The 19,006-nt window shown below is 36.2% G+C and overlaps 1 protein-coding gene across 1 annotated transcript; it reads left to right on the forward strand.

The window, feature by feature from the left end:
- Positions 1-251: 251 nt before the first annotated feature.
- On the forward strand, positions 252-17,123 carry LOC127634729 (meiotic recombination protein REC8 homolog). The gene is made up of 18 exons (XM_052114393.1): positions 252-307; positions 657-725; positions 832-974; positions 3,176-3,251; positions 3,416-3,536; positions 5,376-5,433; positions 5,531-5,598; positions 5,899-5,980; positions 6,183-6,264; positions 10,226-10,394; positions 10,821-10,961; positions 11,893-11,965; positions 14,799-14,965; positions 15,127-15,175; positions 16,007-16,082; positions 16,306-16,422; positions 16,795-16,901; positions 17,002-17,123. The coding sequence occupies exons 1-18, from the start codon at positions 252-254 to the stop codon at positions 17,076-17,078; spliced, it is 1,731 nt and encodes a 576-aa protein (XP_051970353.1). The 3' UTR covers positions 17,079-17,123.
- The last annotated feature ends 1,883 nt before the right edge of the window (positions 17,124-19,006 follow it).

Consider the following 19,006-nt stretch of genomic DNA (forward strand, 5'->3'; position numbering starts at 1 on the left):
AATGCTTGTATGTAGTTTATATAGTTTTGAGACACGCCCCCAACCTATCAATCAATCCTCCTCACGGAAAATCTATCTGACTGAATGTGGGGAAAAAACCTGCAATTATTAATTTAGCTCTTCTGGTTGATTTTCACATTATCCCTTTGTTTATTTGAAATAAATAAAGTGTAACCAGAAGTTATCAGCCTATATTTTAGTTAAGCTATCGATTGAATTCAGATTTGAGGAAAACCGAACTCTGAGGTAAAATGTTTTATTATCCGAACGTGCTTCAGCGTCACACAGGCTGTTTCTCTACTATTTGGTAAGCACTTTAGAGTAAAACCCATAATGAAATTAATTAATAATTAATAATAATAATGTTAATTTAATCGTCTTCTTTTCTTGAAAATTATGTATTAACATTAGTCGTCTCAATGTATTTTTTATATACTTGCTTGCTAACCAATTAGCTAATTGCATAAAATATGCATTTATATGTAACTCTGTAAAATATTTAAAGTTAAAATCAACTGTGTAAACTATATAAAGTGAGATTCAAGGTACATTAAGTCAGAAGCACAACTATTATTTGTCTTCAGGAAATTGATAATGGTTCAAATAAAACATCTAGGTAATTGAAAGTTTTCTTTGTTTTTTTTTGTTGTTTTTAGGTTGGCAGCCACTAAAGGGATCAGGATTTCCAGAAGAGATTATCTCAAGGTAAACGTCAACAGAACATGGTAAGATAATTTTTCTTTTATCATTTCAAAGTGGGTGATAATGGGCGATGGCTGATGATATTCATAATTTGACATGTTAATCAGTTGTTTGTGTGTATGTGTATAGTGAGGACATTGTGGATTATGTGATGGTCCAGGTTCCTCCAGTCCACTCCAGTCTTCCTCGGCCCCGTTTCTCTCTCTACCTGTCCTCTCAACTGCAATATGGCGTGATTATAGTTTACCATCGACAGTGTGCTTTTTTGCTGGGTGAGATTAACATGTCTACAGGGGATTGATGAGTGTATTACACAACATTTATCGTAAGATACATCATATTACATACTTATTGCAGGCTAACCAACAGTAATCAAGGCTACATACACAAATACAACTAGACAAGTCAAGGGAATAGAATAGAATCATTATTGGTGCACAATTTGGGCCATTTGAAATTTCTGTAGGTACATCTGCAAGACTTTGCTTGCACATTATAGGATACATGTGCAATGTACAAATTGGAATGCAGGACCAATGAACAATCCTCCACTAACAGCATTTGATGTAACATTCATTGTTGTCAGTGTTCACAGCTAGTGTTAATGAGTCTATCTGCCTTTACATGACCGTATGAGGGACGCACAGATGGCCAAAAGCTCACAACATTGTTTTATTGATCAGCTTTCTGTATCAGAGAGGCCTGTTGTGGAGGCTTCTGTTTCCAGTCACTGCTCAGAATAAAGATCTGACAGCTTCAGTTATTAAAATGTAAAACGGCTTCCAACACTGTTTGCTCAAAGGAACCGATTAATGCTGTTGTTTGATCGTCTCTCTGTAGTCTACAATAAAACACATTGTCATGTATTGAGCACTGCTAGAGATTAGTGAGTAACTGATAAGCAAACCCCAACCAGGGAGCAATTTGAGGATGCTGAGATTGAAAGCTAACATCATAATGGCACAGAGATTTCACAGATGGAAATCAGAGGTGTGGAAATACATACAGAAGGGCAGACATGCTAAATTGCTCAAAGATGGTTGTGTCTGCCTGTGAAAAATCTTAAAGGTATAGTTAACTCAAAAATGATAATTATCTCATAATTTACTCACCCTTATTATATCCCAGATGTGTATGACTTTCTTTATTAGGCTGGACACAAAGATTTTTAGAAGAATATTTCAGCTCTGTAGATCCTCACAATTTGTAACTCCAAAAATCACATAAAGGAAACATAATGTAATCCATATGACTCTAGTGTTTAAATATATATCTACAGAAGCAATATAATACTTGTCGGTGAGACACAGATCAAAACTTAACCACCATTCACATGCATTGGTAGGAACTACAGATCTGGAATATTCTTCTAAAAATCTTTGTTTGTGTTCTGCTGAAGAATAAAGTCATACACATCTGGGATGGCATGAGGGTCAGTAAATTATGAGAGAATCTTCAGGGATAGTTAACTCAAAAATAAATAATGTATCAACAATTTCTCACCCTCATGTTGTTCCAAACCTGTTGATTTGCTTTCTCCATGGAACACAAAATGAGATGTTAGGCCGTTGGTCTCCATCACCATTCACTTTCATTGCATCTTTTGTCCATACAATGATAGTAAATAGTGACTGAGTCTGCCTGTCTTCCTAACATCTTCTTTTGTGTTCCACAGAACAAAGATCTTTTCCTTTTGTAATAAATGGAACATGCAGGCATAGTATTCCGTTATATTGTCTGCACATGTATTTTTATAACATTTAATAAAATTAAAGGAATAGTTCACCCAAAAAGGAAAATTCTCATAATTTACTCACCCTTATGCCATCCCTGATGTGTACGACTGTCTTTCAATAGCTGAACACAAATGAAAGTTTTTGGAAGAATATTTCAGATCTGTAGGTCCATAAAATGCAAGTGAATTGGTGTCAAATATTTTAATCTCCAAAAAGCACATACAGCCATCATAAAAGTAATCCATATGACTCCAGTAGATTCATTAATGTCTTCTGAAGTGAAACACTAGGTGTTTGTGTAAGGAATAGTTCAATATTTAAAACTTTGTTTTACAAAAAACTGACAAGTGTCAAAATCGCAGCCTCTCGCTTGACGTAAACGCGTTGGCAAGTTCACCTAAGAACAGATGCATAAAATTGCAAAAAATTTGCAAGCGCAGTGTTGTTTACAACAGAGGAGCATAAATATTCATATGTAGATGCCTCATTTGGCTGGTTAGGATATGTCAACTGGGGCACCATCTTGGAACGGTCAACAAGGAGAGCTGTTTGAATGGGTTTGATTGCAAGTGAATTGAGGAGATGCCTAGGAACAGCTGCTAATAAAGTATCTACATATTAATATCTATGCAGAGGAGGCTTACACATGAGGAGTAGTAATGTAATAGTAAATGTAGATAGGATTTTCTTTTTTGGGTGAAATATTCCATTTAAGTAAATGTTTAATTTCTCCACAGAGGAGGTCCAGCAGACCATCGAGCGGTTGCTTCGCTCAGAGAGACACTTGCGCATTGACATGCCGGACACTGATAGGTCAGATACAAGGTTGTCACTGTCATATGGTGTCACTAATGTAACTCATTCTGACATAGACATTCATATTGTTCTTTATAGACCCATGACAGTTGTTTATACCACCACCATCGCCTTGAGATGTAATTGATGAATCTTTGCTGGAATTCTGTGTTTTCTTCTAGGTTAGTGCTGAATGTGCCTGACTCTCTGTTCCAGCTGGAAGAGGGAGAGTGGGCACTGGAACCATTCTTTGGAGTGATGGGTGTTGAATGTGAACTCCCGAGTCCCTACATGTTACAACAGGTGATACAATTAAGCACATGCATACATTAGAGTTGTACAATTAATCGTTAAAAGATTGCGATCTCGATTCAGACACCCATGCAATCTCATTTGTAAATGACAACGATTCTGCAATGTATATTATCATTTCAGTGGCATGCATTTGTAAGGTGGTCAAATTTAAATTTGAAATCCACTTCAAGGCACGTTTTTAAATGTTGATCAACTTTATGTTGCATTTACAAAACACAGCTCTCCTGCACAAGACACTGAATAAACTAAAACGCAATGGCCAAAGACGTTTGTCCAGCACAGCGGTTTACAAACTGCAGGGTGCAGCCACGATTAGCTAGGAGTGTGACATAATCTCTGTTCAGTTTAATGTTTTAATAGCCACCAATGCTACAAAAATACCAGCATTTCCAAGATCTGACTAAATTTGCTACCTGTGTTCTGTTTGACTACAGCCGGCTGCTTTTAAACTCTCACATACATGTGTCTGCCCATGCGCTTGTGTCTTGTGATGAATGCAGCGCTCCTGCACAAGACTCTGTGCTGTTTTTAATCAAAATACCCCTCTTTAGGTGATATTAATGTAAACACAGCTGTAAATGAATTACCAGTGTAAACAGACGGGATAATATCTGCACTGTTTTGAAGATATATTAAACCAAACACAGCCGTTAATTTATAAGCAGATGGGGCAAATTCTTCAAAATGTTAGATTTATGCGATCTCTAAATGTATATGCTGCCTGCTGTCTGTTATAGGCATTCAGGCAATCTTACTGCATCAAATCAGCATTAATATAGATGTAATAATCACTCAGTAAAGAGTGTCAAATATTTAAGTACTTTCGTTTGCATTAAATTAACTTTTATATGTTTTTATATTATAATTTTGTACGTTTTATTGCTACTATTGCTAAAAAACTTAATGCATTGTTTAATCTGTTCTCTAGTTAATAACTGGCTCTTGAATAATTCCTTTCCAAGCTTGAAGCAAGTTTTACAAGAGAAACACTGATGGCCTCATATATATATATATATTTGATTAACAACTTTATTGCATTTTTGCATAGATTGAAGCAGAGGACATTTTGTCTGCACCTCTAGTAAATTATATGTTACTTTGTTTAATACCCTTATGTCCAGGACAGGTTTTGAACATCACTGAAATAAGCATTTTTCTTCAGAATTGAGAGAAAATAGTGATCTTTATTCTAAGCATTCTCAATTTATCCAGAATCGTGCAGCTCTAGCATACATTTATGCATTAATTAAGAGGACACAACTAGGACCACAAGGATGGCCACATATTTTTGCAGAATGGGAAGCCCTGTCATTTACATTTGTCAAAGCTATTCATCCCCAGCTCCTTAAAAGTGCATTTGTCTTTACATATTAGTGGTGCTTGTTGAAGCAAACATCACTACTACTATTGCTCAAACTTAGGGTGGGGATTTAAGCAAACCTCTAACTATAAGTATTAAAATTTGGCACACAAAACGCCCCGCACTGTTTGATCTAAATGATAGCTCAAATTGCGTGACTTGTTTATGAGAGGAGTGCTATTACTTTTATAAACAGTCAGACTCAGACAAAACAGCAAATAACTTTTAGTTACATGCTTACATTACTTACTTTCATGCAGGTGTATGATTATGTATTCACACTCTGTTTCAGTTGTGTTGAATGCTCTGGAAAAATATATGAACACATTTTCACACACTTATTCACTTCCGTCTCATACCCAGAATACATAGAAGGGAATTTTGCAGAAACATACCACTTGAGTTCATCGCAATGCTTTCTGGGCCATTCAAACGTAACTGAATTTATTGTTTATTGGCAGTCCAAGACGTTTATGGAGGCTTCATCTCCTCTGGTGGCCAGAATGGAAATTACAGCACCTAAAGGTGAGAACTTGAAATATTGCAACTGATGTGGGTCAAATAGTTGATCTTTATGGTTCTCAGCCACTCTCTCTGGCTCACTCTCTTATTCCCTTTCAAGGCCTCATTGCTTCTCCTGAATCAATCACCATCAAAGACGCAGTGCCGGTGCCTGTGCTTCCAGCTGAGGTGAACTTGTGTCTAATTTTCACCCTGTGTACATGACTCTCACTTCGCTGTACAGCCAGTATAAAATGCACATAAGATCCGTGTTTACAGCCTGTGCTAAAACCAAATGCTTGAAACAACTTCTGTACTAATTGCCTCTATAAAATATATTCAACACTGTGAAGTTTTCTATAAAAAGTGATCATCTACCCACATGAGGCTTAGTCATGAACAACACCAGATGACCAGGAGACATGATATTACTCATTGATATTATTATTAGTAATAATACTGTTCTCATCTTCCTGATCATAATGTCAGTTTGGTGGGGCAGAGTTACCTGAGGCCACAGCCCATGAAATCGACATGCTCATGGAACAACAAGATCAGTTCCACCTTGGAGGTGAGAGCGATAGACAAATTGATAGATAAATGGACAGACTGATGGATAGACACTTAAATAGATATTGATCTTATTTAACAGCATGAACATGTGTTTATTAGCCATAACCATGACCATTTATTTGACTGCAAGAGCTCATTATAAACATGGTTTTACAACAATATGATTATGAAAGTCTCATCTTTTCCTTATACTCCTTTAGATGAGGAAGACAGGGAGAGAGAGAGGGCTACAGAGATGGAGAAATCAGGAGAGATTGAGCCAGCTATGGTCTCTATAGAACAGTGAGTAACACAAAAGAACATTTGATTACAAAAATTGAGAAATCAAATTTCCTTGATCTTTTGACATTAAAGGGTTCATTGTACTTTGAAAACTAGGGATGTCTGGATTCCAATATTGGTATCGGAATCGGGTCAGATACCGCGCTCATATACTTGTTCTCTTACTTGTTTAAATTCTCAAATACTCGAAAACCGATACATCTGATGTACAAATGTGATTATGTAAAAATTCAGTGCACAAATTAAAATCACTTTATGTCGTAGTGTGATTATTTAACCACAAATTCTGCAATTCAATGTGATAAATATATATTTTGCATGTGCTGCACGCTTCTAATGTGAGCACTTGTGAATGTGTGGATATGGTGTTGTGCCTGCCACACTTGCTTTTACAGCTCCTTGGCTCATACAGGGAAAACACCATCATGAGCAATGCATGCTCTGTTTGTAGCACATGACAACTAGAAGAATGCTAATTCACTTTGTAGCAGGGGGCACATGCAGACTACACATTTATTTAATTAAATAGCAGACCTTTGCAGTTTAATAATCACTTTGGGTCATGTAGTGACCTGCTTTTCCAGAGTTGAGAAGCCACCACCAAAAACACACAGAAACGGAAAGGGCTTCACTCCAAATTAAAAGCTAAATAAATAAAAGCTCATATTAAATGGAAAACGTATTACAGAAACATATCACTAATGTACAGTTCTGTAATATTAACTGTAATACTACTACTTTTATGATGCAGACGAGGGCAGACAAGGAGTGGGATCTAAATGCGGGTTTTATTAAGCACAGAGTGAAAACAAACAAACAGGAACAAAAGAATTATCCACAATGGGAAAACTGAAATTAAAACAAGAAAATATCGGAAGAACACGGAACTAGGGAAACACGGCGGGATGAACACAGCTGGAAGGGTAACGGCGAAGACATGAACAGCGAAACATTAACCATGAGAGAAACATACGTAACATTCATCAACATTCAATGATCGACAAGGAGTGGAGAGCAAACAGGGTTTATATACACAGACACAGGATGATCACAGACGACAGTCAGGTGAAAACAATGACACAATGGTGAGGACCGGGAAACATGGTGACGGTGACTCGGAAAACACGGGGCAGACAACCAGGGATCATAACAACTACTGTACTACTAAAAATAATAAATCAATAGTAATTGCAATATATTTAAGCAATATCTCACATCTGTGATGCTCTGTTATGCAGCCCTTTGTTTGACAAAAATAACTCCAATGTTGTATTTTGGATTGCGATGTGAAGTTCTGTTTAAAAGGCCTACATTTAATAAAAATGACTTTTTTATTTATCGCATCGGCACGTTTGTCCAATTTGTTTCTTGAGTGTACTAAGAAACGCCTGCTTGCATGTGAAGTGACTGAGACATGTAAACGACCAGCCAAGGTCCATTTTGATGTTACACGCCATCGTGTTACTACAATAATAGATCAGTGCAACAGTGTCATTTAAACGATCCGCATAGCAGTGCTGCAACAGACGCGTTTGAGCTCAGAAATTTAAAGTGCTCACCTGTTACATTCTCCCTCTCTCTCTTCAACAGTTCCCTGTAACTTTTAAATGACTTGACTAATGAAAAAAGGGAAATATCAATACAACTAATATCATATACCGTCTGCAAATATGCACATATTTAATTTACACAGATGCAATAAATAAACCTCACAGAATTTGAGCAGATCCAGCATCCTATGCACCTCTAAAGCACGTATTCTATCAGCCTCTCCTCAGCAGTTCCCTGTCACTTTCAACTTTCATTTCTAATGATAAAAGGCAAATATAAATACAAATTCTATTATATACCATTTGCAAATATGCAGATATCTCGTTTAAACAGATGTAATTCAGAAAAATCCAGCATTTTCTTCATTCTTTCTCATCGAGCACTCATCTAATATCTTTCTCTGAAGCGTGTATTCTATCAGCCAGAATCAAAAACTTCAGGATCAGGATCAAAAGTTCCTCTGATTCACAAATCATGATGGTCACTCCATGACAATCCAAGCACGAGATCCAGGCCATTTAAACTGTCAGGAGATTGCCGCTTGCGCTGGATCCGCACAAGCATATGAGTGCAACCAGAGATTATTTAGCAGATGGGCGACTTCTATTAAAATTAATGAGAGAAATTGGAATGCCCAACCAAGAAGCTTTAGCGCCCAATGGTCAACCGATGTAGAAAGGAAGTCCCACCTTACAGTTAAAAAAGCCAATCACCTTTTAGATAAAGACATCGCCTGCTTAACTCAATTGATTAAATAATTAATTAATCAACTCAATAACGTACATGCGTGTGTTTTAGCGTAATATGAGGTAAAGAAGCACAATTTATGATTCCTATATTGTCACATTTTATGGCTGATTTAAAATATGTTCCTTAATCGTAATCTTGACCAAACTTTTTTTAGATTTTGGTGATTCCCCCATTCAAGTAAATATGAGCTGCACTGGCATGAATGGAAATAGCCTCTCAAGAGCATGTTAAAGATGTCTGACATTGGACTGACTTGCTAGAAATTCTTTGGTGCTACTTCAAAGTAAAAACGTTTCATGTGTGCTATGAGTCAATTTCTTATTCATTATGCAATGTACATTGTACAATTGGTTTGATTTGGTATTTTTTGAGTAAATGCGATTGCTAATGTGGACATGCCATCCATGATTGCTTGACTACTGTGTGTGCTGTTATTTCCTTCTTCCTACTATAATAACAATGTCTTCATGTGCAAATAAATTACAAACATTTTGATGACTAAACAGGAATCAGAAGAAACTGCTATCTATCGTTTAAAATACAATATTGTATTTTGGATACAATATTGGATTGGCATTATAGTCATGCTGTTTATCCAGAGGGGAACTGGCCCCCACAGTGAGCCTGGTTTCGCGCAAGGTTATTTTTCTCCATTAACCAACATCTTATGCAGTTTTGTGTTCCTTGCGACATTCGCCTTTGGCTTGCTCACTGAGGTTATTTAATTATTTATTTTTATACACAATTTACAATCATATTTAATCAAACTACACAATGATGACTCTTAAGACTTTATAGATATTACAGTTTCATTTTCTGTTAATGTCTGATCTTCTGTAAAGCTGCTTTGAAATGATGTGTGTTGTGAAAAGCACTATACAAATAAATTGATTTGACTTGACTATTAGATTTTTAGGGAACTCAAAGTTTTGTGTGGAATTGAGTATATATAGTGCTAAATAAGATTTAATAATTTTTTTTAGCACTTTTATGTGTGTTATTTACTATATTAAATTGTGTGATATATCGGCATTGTATATCGCGGTTCTGATATCAGAAACCAACAAGCCCTGCAGCAAATCACGTTTAGACATGTGAAAGCAATTTTTTCTTTTACAAACATTATTTACATGTGTACATAGAATACTTAAAGGCACAGCAGCAAAAATGGTCTGTTTAATTCTGAAAATCAGAGAGAGGGTGGAAAATGGTTATGAAAAACTTGGATTACAATTATAAGTGGCCCAAAAGGGAAGAAAAATTTATTTTAAAATTATAAACACTGATAAGAAAGAAATACTGAATTTAAATTGTGTTTGAACTAAAGTATACTTCATAAACAAATCTGTAAATCTCACTAAAGATTTTTCTCGCCACAATCTTCTGTTGGGATTGCGAAGTGTGGCATTTTGGACAGAAAAGAGTGGTTTTGTTTATTACCCAAAATACATCTATTTAGATGGGCAATGGCAATTAGAAAAATATATATTGAAATAAAGATTTCCTTGGACTGAACAGTGTAATGTTGAAATTGCAGGAATATTTGCCTGGAGAACTGGCACCTAATGAATAGGGTTTCCCAATAACGGTTCACACATTTCTTGCTTGTTTTGAACCATCGCAGATAGTGCATGTTTGCTTAATGTCTGGGTGTTTGCAGACTGAATTACAGTGCATGCATCGTGGATGAGAGGACTGGACGTTCTACAGAGGTCACCTTAGATAGGGTCGCTATGGAGATTACCCCTCCCCCCTTTACCATGCCACCAACCACCGAGGCCAGCGAGAGAGACGAAGAGCAAGCACAAGAGATGGAGCACTCCAGCGAGGTGTGTGTGGCATGTATTTATCACTTTGTGGGGGCCAAATGTCAAATGTAAATGAAAATGTAAAAATGCAGAAAGTTTTCTGTGAGGGTTAGGGGATAGAATATATAGTTTGTACAGTATAAAAACCATTGTCTATGGAAAGTTTCCATAAAACATGGAAACACAATGTGTGTGTGTGTGTGTGTGTGTGTGTGTGTGTGTGTGTGTGTGTGTGTGTGTGTGTGTGTGTGTGTGTGTGTGTGTGTGTGTTCCTATGTCAACATTTCCTTGCCCATTATCCTCTAGTGTTACATAATCCATATGTGTTTTGAAGCATGAAAGCTATTGTAGCAAGGAAATTACATTGACTTGAATCCACAACAATGTGGTACTGTCTTAATGACCTCTCACTTTATCTTTTATTCTGATTATGTTCCTCTCCCTCAGACGCTTTTATTGGAAGAATATGTGCCTTCAAAAAGACGAGGTCGCAAACGACAACTGATCTTTGCCGACCAACACACACAGATACCCCAGGATGCAATGCGACAACAAATCAACAACCCTCTGATTGAAACTCATTCTTTGGTAAGAGCTCTGTAATAGATAAGTAATCTAATCATTAGGACTGGGAATTTTTAGGCACCTCATGATTCCATTTCAATTGAGGGGGTACAATGTAATTACAGAACGTTTCTCGATGCATCTCAATGTTTCAGTAGCAGTGTAGGGGAGCAAATCTTGACTGTAGTAAGGTGGAATATCCTGAGTATAGGTTCCATATTAAAGCTTTACAACAATATATCTGCATGGAAAAAAATTCAAGCCTACAAAATCACATATGGTTTATGTCGTAACATTTACAGTATATCAATAGGTTTAATTCAAGTCAAAAATATTATTTAAAATCATTGAATCAACCTGAATATATATTAGGTTAGTCAAAACATAATAATAATTTTAAGGGTTAAATCAGAAATTACACCTTGAGGAAACAAAGTTAAGTTACCACTTTTTACAGTGTGCTGAATACATAAAAAGCTAAATACAGCAGAAATAGAATAAACGGGTACAAAACCTAGAACAAGAGCTCTTCTGCATTTGTTCTGTGTAAATGAAATGCTGCATCAGAGCATTGTTAAATAGCTTTCTGAAGGCTCCCACGTATGTTTTGTTTGCACAAACACCACTTTATAAACAACTTATTGTCTATTGCATTTACCTGTATCTATATTGTTTTGTCCTGTGTATGAATTTCAAATTATTAATTATTTAAAATGAATCATAATTTTTGTGGATGCAGAATCATTTGAGAAAGAATCACGTTGCATCCGTGATTTGATTATTTTCCCCACCCCTACTAATCTGATGGTGATTTGTGTTTTAAATAGAGGCTTGTATGAAAATAATTTATCAGTAGTCTTTGTCTCTACTTAACATACTCTCCCTTTTTGTCTCTCTCTGTTTATTTCTCTGTCTATTTTTGTACATCTGTCTCTGCCTTTCTTTTATTCCCTAGTCTGATGTACTCCTACATTTTCCTGCCTCCAGGAAGGTATCAGCAGCAGTTCTACTCAGCATGCCGTGTAACTGTACGTTGTAACACCCTTATGATTTGGACTGAACACCTCTCATAAATGGGAATAAATTCAGAGCATACAGCTTGTTTATAGGCAAATTCAACTTGTTAGGATATTTTACCCAGAAAATGAAAATGATGTCATCATTTACTCACCCTCATGTTGTTCCAAACCTTTATGAAATTCTTTCTTCCAATAACACAAAAGTAGATGTTAGGCAGCATGTTATTCTTAGTCACCATTCACTTTCATTTAATCTTTTTTTATATAAAAATGAAAGTAAACCGTGACCAATGTTCCCTCGAAGCTGTGAGTGTGCGCACACTTTTGATATACTGTATTTCCCGCATAGACGAAAAACAAACTACTCACTGTGTGCAGACTCAAAGGTGTCTGGAAAACCCGAGAGATTTTTTTGTATTAGAGTTAAATGCTTGCTCAGAGTCCATATGAATGTAAATTTTTTCCAGAATGGAGCTGAAGCTTTGAGTGAAATATTTTGTGAAAACTAGACACAAGCACATATTGGTGAATGCCGAATTGTGGCTGTGCACCCAAATGGTTAAATTTGATTTATCGTCAGTTCCCGTCCTGTGTGTGATTAACATAAACAGCTGCTTATGACTTACTTGAATGCAAACAGGAGCAATCAGGTCGTCGCTAGACTTCAGTGTCAAACGGGGCTTAGCCCACAGGCCGTATTATAATATAAAAATAAGAAGAATCCTTCCTTCCATGACTTAAAAAATAACCACCCTACCTGTCAAATAATTATTATATTAAGCGCAACACTGACACCGGTTCAGAACTTTCTATAAGCAAACGTCAGGCGCACAATAAATGGATCAAACCATTTTAATTTAAATTGTGGAGGAGCAAAGCGAAAATTACAACTTGTCGGTAATTTAAAGAAATTTAACAATTTAAATTGGCAATTTTTATTTATCATAGTATATTATGAATAAAGTTAAAATAACGAGAAGAAATGTAAGCATTATTAGATTGCTCTAGATTAGATGCTCTGTTTAGCTTAATATTGAGATTATTTTGTCTAATATTTCGACTTTATTCACACAATATACTACTATATTCTCACAATGCTAATACTTTATTCTAATCATTTTGACTTTATTCTCATATGAAATGTAATATCATAATGCTACTAGGAAAACGTTGTTCTCTTCATTTTTTATTTATTTTCAAAATATTACGACTTTATTATTGAAATCTTTATTTTTTTGTATTTAACGTGGAAATAAAATGCCATCGTGGGGTTACCCACAGAGTAAAGTTACAAATAACTGATATTTTAATAAACGCATCTCAAAACACCTGCATTGCGTTTCATGATTATGAAACATGATTTCAGGTTGTTTTTAACAAAGCAAAGTTTCAGCGCTTGATAAATGGTAAGACTTTTGCTTTTGTGTGCGGACTCAAGTCAAATAATTGGACAAGATCAATGTCATTTTATTTTAAACCATTTAAAAATCAAGGCACCCCAAAGAGGATATTTAAACACACCAGTTTTACTCCACGCACATGACATGGAAATGTGAACCAGCACGCGCAGAGCACATATACATGCAGTGACAGTTTGATCATTTTTGTTTGACTTTAATGTGAGATTTGATTATTTTAAGACCTATGTATTATACTATTTAGGCTCATAGCTCACTGTCCTGTTTGAGTTGCGTTTGAGGAAATTCCATTGCAATAAACATTCTTTATTCCCGCATACCGACTCCCAACTAAACCGGAATAACCGAACAAGATGACTGGCGCATACATTAAACAAATGAAGATTAGCAATGAGGCTTATAGATTATATATTTAGAAATAAGGCTTGCAATAAAACCTCAGTGCCTCTGATACAGAAAAGCTGCACCCCCTGAGAGAAAATAGAAAGCTTCAACACGAGGCATTCGTAACGTGTCTGATGAACTTGAGCACAAACAGCAGGTAAAAGTCAATAAATGTTGGGCTCGCTCATCAGAATTATTTTACATTTGAAGCCAGAATTGAAGCCTGCCTTGTTGCTTTTGTAACTTAATGTAATTTACATTACTTTTTTTTTTCCTCATCACAAAAAATAAACATTCGGTGCAATTAACAAAAGATCTGGGGCTTCAACCGTATCAGCCAGGGTCTAGCTACGCCGCTGGGTGCAACAAATCAAGTATATGTCAAAATATCAGATCTGTGCATAAGACTTTAACTGTAAATGCACTGATGCAGCCTAATAGAGCTGCCGCTGTCTACTATGTTGTTAATATTAATCAAACAATAATATTGAAAAGAAAGCCACTGACTGCTTTTTATTTATTTGTTTTTTATAAACCTACTGTGTAGATTACTTCATACTTAGGCTTTTATACTTTTATTTCTTTATTATTATGACTATTTACGTGAATAATTAAAAAAATGGCATAGAACATACCATTGTTTTTATTTTATATGTTGTTATATACATTAATATTTAGCTTTTTAAAAAAAGGATTGTGTTTAATAGCATAATAGTATATTATTCTGCCCTGAGGTTTCACCTAATAGAAATAGGATTTGCTCAGCAAGAACAAGAATTATAGGGAACATTGATTGTGGCTGAGGTTAAGTCATTCTACCTAACATCTCATTATTGTTCCACTGGGGGAAAAGAGTCATACATGTTTGGAACAACATGAGGCATCATCTGCTTGGACACAAACTTAATAGTGTAGCAGATCTTAATAACGAAACCATTGGAGCATCAAAAGGTTCAGTGGTTTTAATAAGTCACAAACAACCCCCAGCCTAGCAAACACCAATTTATACGACTGACATGCCTTTGGTTCTTGCAATGCAGTGCTTATTCACCCTGACCTCCAGTCTCTGTGGAAATGCCGCAGAATTCCTCCCACCCTCCCCCGTTCCTCAAGAAAATGCCGGGCTCAGGACGAGAGTGAGCTGTCAGAAATGGAGAGAGAAAGAGGGATGGTAGAAAAGGAGAGGAGCAGGGAGTCAAGTAGAGAGGTGAAGAAATCTAGGATACCTTAATGGTCATGCCAGTGGCAGAACTTTGATTTATTGGTGTTTCACAGTTGTCAAAGTTATGATCTGGTACACATGTTTTACAAGCTTGTACAGTGCTTACCCCTCTTTTGTTTTTCACTCGTCTTTTTGTGGAAGTTTAGGTGGTCAGGGAGTCTGGTGAGGGTGCTCTGGTTCTGTCTGAGCTCTCAGGTGAGAACAAGCACTAAAAGATTGCAGTGAGAATTCACTCCTGTTTTTTGTGATTGATACGTTGTAAAAGCAAAAAACCTGGTTAAAGCCAGAGCCCTCCTGCTGTTGATGAATTGATAAATACAATACACAATATACAGTATGTATTTAAAAAATGAAATTTCTTGAATGAATTTTCTAAAAATTCAAAACCTGATATGGACAGAAAGGTCTGAGTATATTAAACTAAATGTTTTTATAATTTTAATTGATCTGTTTGGATAAATAAATGTAATGTACTGTACATTTTGCTTAAAATGTATAAAGGTGACAGCTTTCTGGTTGTCTAATTTAACGTAACAAAACTAAAGGAAAAGTATGCAAAAAATGTTCCCACTCCCTTAAAGATATTAATGAAATAATTGTCCTGAGATATCTCACCAGTCTCTGTGACAGCTGTAGACTGTTAAACAACAAACAAAAAAGTGTCTGTGGACATTGACGTTTTTTTACTTGTCAACCATTTTACTCGTTCTCATTTGGAGCGGATCATTGAGGATGATTCATAATGTTTTTAGTTGAGGGTGCTATTGTGCCACTGTTGGATTTGACAGCCACAGGAACAAACAATACTGCTCTTTTGCAGTTTTTTCTCAAAATAATATTTGGAGGGCGGAGTTTTGAAATGAGGGGGTGTGGCTAATTCAACGGCTCATTCACTTGAAAGCTTCTGAATGCTAAAATCGCTTACAGCACATTTAATTTGAGGAACTACACCTGTGGTTTCTATGCTAGGGCTCAAGTGTCTATCATTCATATGCCAAATATGGCCTTGTGTATGTGTGTTTGCAGCAAACTCTGACGTGCCACTGGATATGTCTAAAGGAGACAGGTCTCAGAGTGACCTCATCACTCCTACCGGCAGATGGTGAGAAACTGCAAAACTAGCAATGCATATTAATACAGAGAGACAGTTACCTAAACACTGATCATCAGAATATGTCTCATATTCAGTACTGTAGTTGTACGTCATATGGTCTTGCTGGCACATTAACTCATGCCACATGTTGGAGACTATTCCTATTGTGACAAGAACACTGTACAAGCAAGCATGAAAAAGATTTTATGGAATATGCATAATGTGGTTGTAGGTCTCCTACTGAAGAGGCTCCTGTCTCTATGGAGGTGATCTTTGAGGAGAATGTTGAACTGCCACATGGAGAGACAGAGGCTGAGATAGGAGACATCGCCACCTCTGAGCTCCTCAGGTAATTCAGAGAAGTCTCAGACTTGTCTGTTGCATATTACACACAGAAATGGAATGCACTTTCTCAAACTTGCAAGTTTTGATTTGATTGGTAGGCACATATTGGCACAGGTTTTATCTGTCCAAAGTTGTGTTCACCAGAACTTTAAGAAAACTTTATTTTACATGTTGGTTGCATGGTTCTTCCTGTCTAAGTGGGCAGTTCTTGGCCAGAATAAGCTACAAATGTATGCTGATAGTGGCTTTGCAATACTTTACAGAGAATGTCTTATGTTTTGTGTGTGTGTGTGTGTGTGTGCGTGCGTGTGTATTGTCTGGTGTGAAGGGTACATGTCTATTAGATATATTATCAGTCGTTATTTCTGTCCTACAGACTGATCATTGGCATCATCAATCGCTTTGGAAAGGTCTCATTTCACTCACTGCTGCCCCCAGAGGCCGAGAGAATTACTGCAGCTCATCTGTTCTACAAAATGCTGGGTAAGGCATGATTCCCGTTTGCAGTGTTTATGTGTTAGTTTTTCTCAGGGTGATGCACGCTTCATGAGAGTGTGTTGTATGTGATCTTTTTCATCTACAGAGCTGATCTGTGTTCGAAAGCTAAGTGCATGTCAGACTGATCCGTTTGGAGCCATCACCATTACCATGCACCGCTGAAGAAGACACACTTCAAGTGTACTTTAAGTGCACACACACTCAATCACACAAAACTGGTTTGCATCACTAGCAAATTGGAACTGTTGTATTGTTTAACAAATACACTGTTATGCTGAAATACATTAAGCCAGTTCAGAAATCAGTTAGCACCATTTATAGTCTAGAAATATTAAATATTCACAAATAGAATAAAACAAATAGAAATATTCACTTTTTAAAATACTGTTTGATTATGTTGAGAATGTTTGATCAGTGCACAATAATCAGTTGTTGTAATTTATATTTCTATGATAATTGTCCTGCATTAGTTACATTTTATGAAGTTTAATGTTTTTAACATGATATTTGTTTTAATATATGAACTTGTTTTATGTGTGCAACTGTTTGGTTTTAATATATTTTAGATGGATGTGTTCGTACGTTTTTAAATATCTTAAAATATATATATATATTTTATATTTATATATTTACATTTAAAATATTTTTTTAAATGCAAATTTTTTAGCTGTTTCAATCTTATTTGAGAGAATTACCCAGAACATTTTTAAATGTTATTGCAATAGACTAAAATACTATAAATGCAATTAAAAGTTATGTTTATTATGTGTTTCTGTTAAATGTGCTATGCAAAGGTTACCAGCATTTGTTGCCAATTGCCAAATATGTTTTTCCACTCATGTTGTCTCTCAATCTATTACATGGCCTACAAATAAAAATGTTCTTACATGTGTACATGTCATCTCTTTCCTAAGGCCAACAAAGATCTTTGGGTAAATGATGACATATTGTATATTAATTAAGTCTATGACAAATAAGCTACAATTACCCCTTATCTATTTTAGTCTGTAGGGGGCAGTATAGGATCAGGATAGCAACTAACACTGTCAGAAAAAAAAATCCCACAATTGTGCTGTGAGATCATGACCTCAAGTGATCTCATAGCGGTCATGATCTCATGCCTGACTTACATCACACTATTAAACTAAAGTGGTGAAACATTTCTCACAAATGAAACACTCGCCAGCATTCAATCAGCAGCAACTGGGCACAATACAATGAGCATATTATGCTATGTGTGCACTATGAGTGATGTAGGCTATGTAGAATGGACTTAAATGGCTTGGTAATAGTTGGCATGCAGATGAAGTGTCACCTTAAATCTATGTACGGTCAACAACAGTTTCACATGATCCTCAGACAGCAACTATCCCACCACATAGCACAGATGCTATGAATTTCAGACCATATGCGTGGAAGTTGTTTAACACATAATTCAATGTCTAGCCTGTGCATGGTTTAGGGAACCCCAAAAATAATGACGTCCGAGATGTTTACATTGAAACTACTCAGTCTCAATGACAGGACCATCACATTTAGATTTAGGACAGTAAATCTAAATTCAAACAGAGCCAATTGGAATGTTGCATATCCCAAGCAGCTTGTATGAGTGGAAATAATAGAGGGCCGAGGTTCAGAGGCCACAGTGAAGCAGATAAACATGGTGGTTCTGCAGTACAATAACACGTGTCACATTATGATGAACACGCAGAGTTATGGGGTGACCTGTTTTCTTAGAGCATTAAAATGTGGCACTTTGCTGTAAGGGCACAGTAAATCATTCAATCCAAGTAATCATCTGTCAGAAAAACAAAACTGCACTGCATCTGTTTGAAGGATGATTCTCTATATATTCAAACATTACCAGTTAGGTGTGAAAAGAAATTGTGAGAACTCAATTTGCCAAAACATATTTGCCAATACATTTAGAATTAGCTGTTAGCTAGTTTATTTTTCGGGTAAGCTACTATTTGGTGCACATCTTCATAAAGAGAAGCCCCACAAAATCTGTTTCAGTTAGTTAGTTAGTTAATTAGTTAGAGGGGTGTAGCAGTCATTTTAAAAGTGGGGAGGACACAGCTGTCAGTGTG

This window comes from Xyrauchen texanus, chromosome 42, assembly GCF_025860055.1.
Source record: "Xyrauchen texanus isolate HMW12.3.18 chromosome 42, RBS_HiC_50CHRs, whole genome shotgun sequence".
NCBI lineage: Eukaryota > Metazoa > Chordata > Actinopteri > Cypriniformes > Catostomidae > Xyrauchen > Xyrauchen texanus.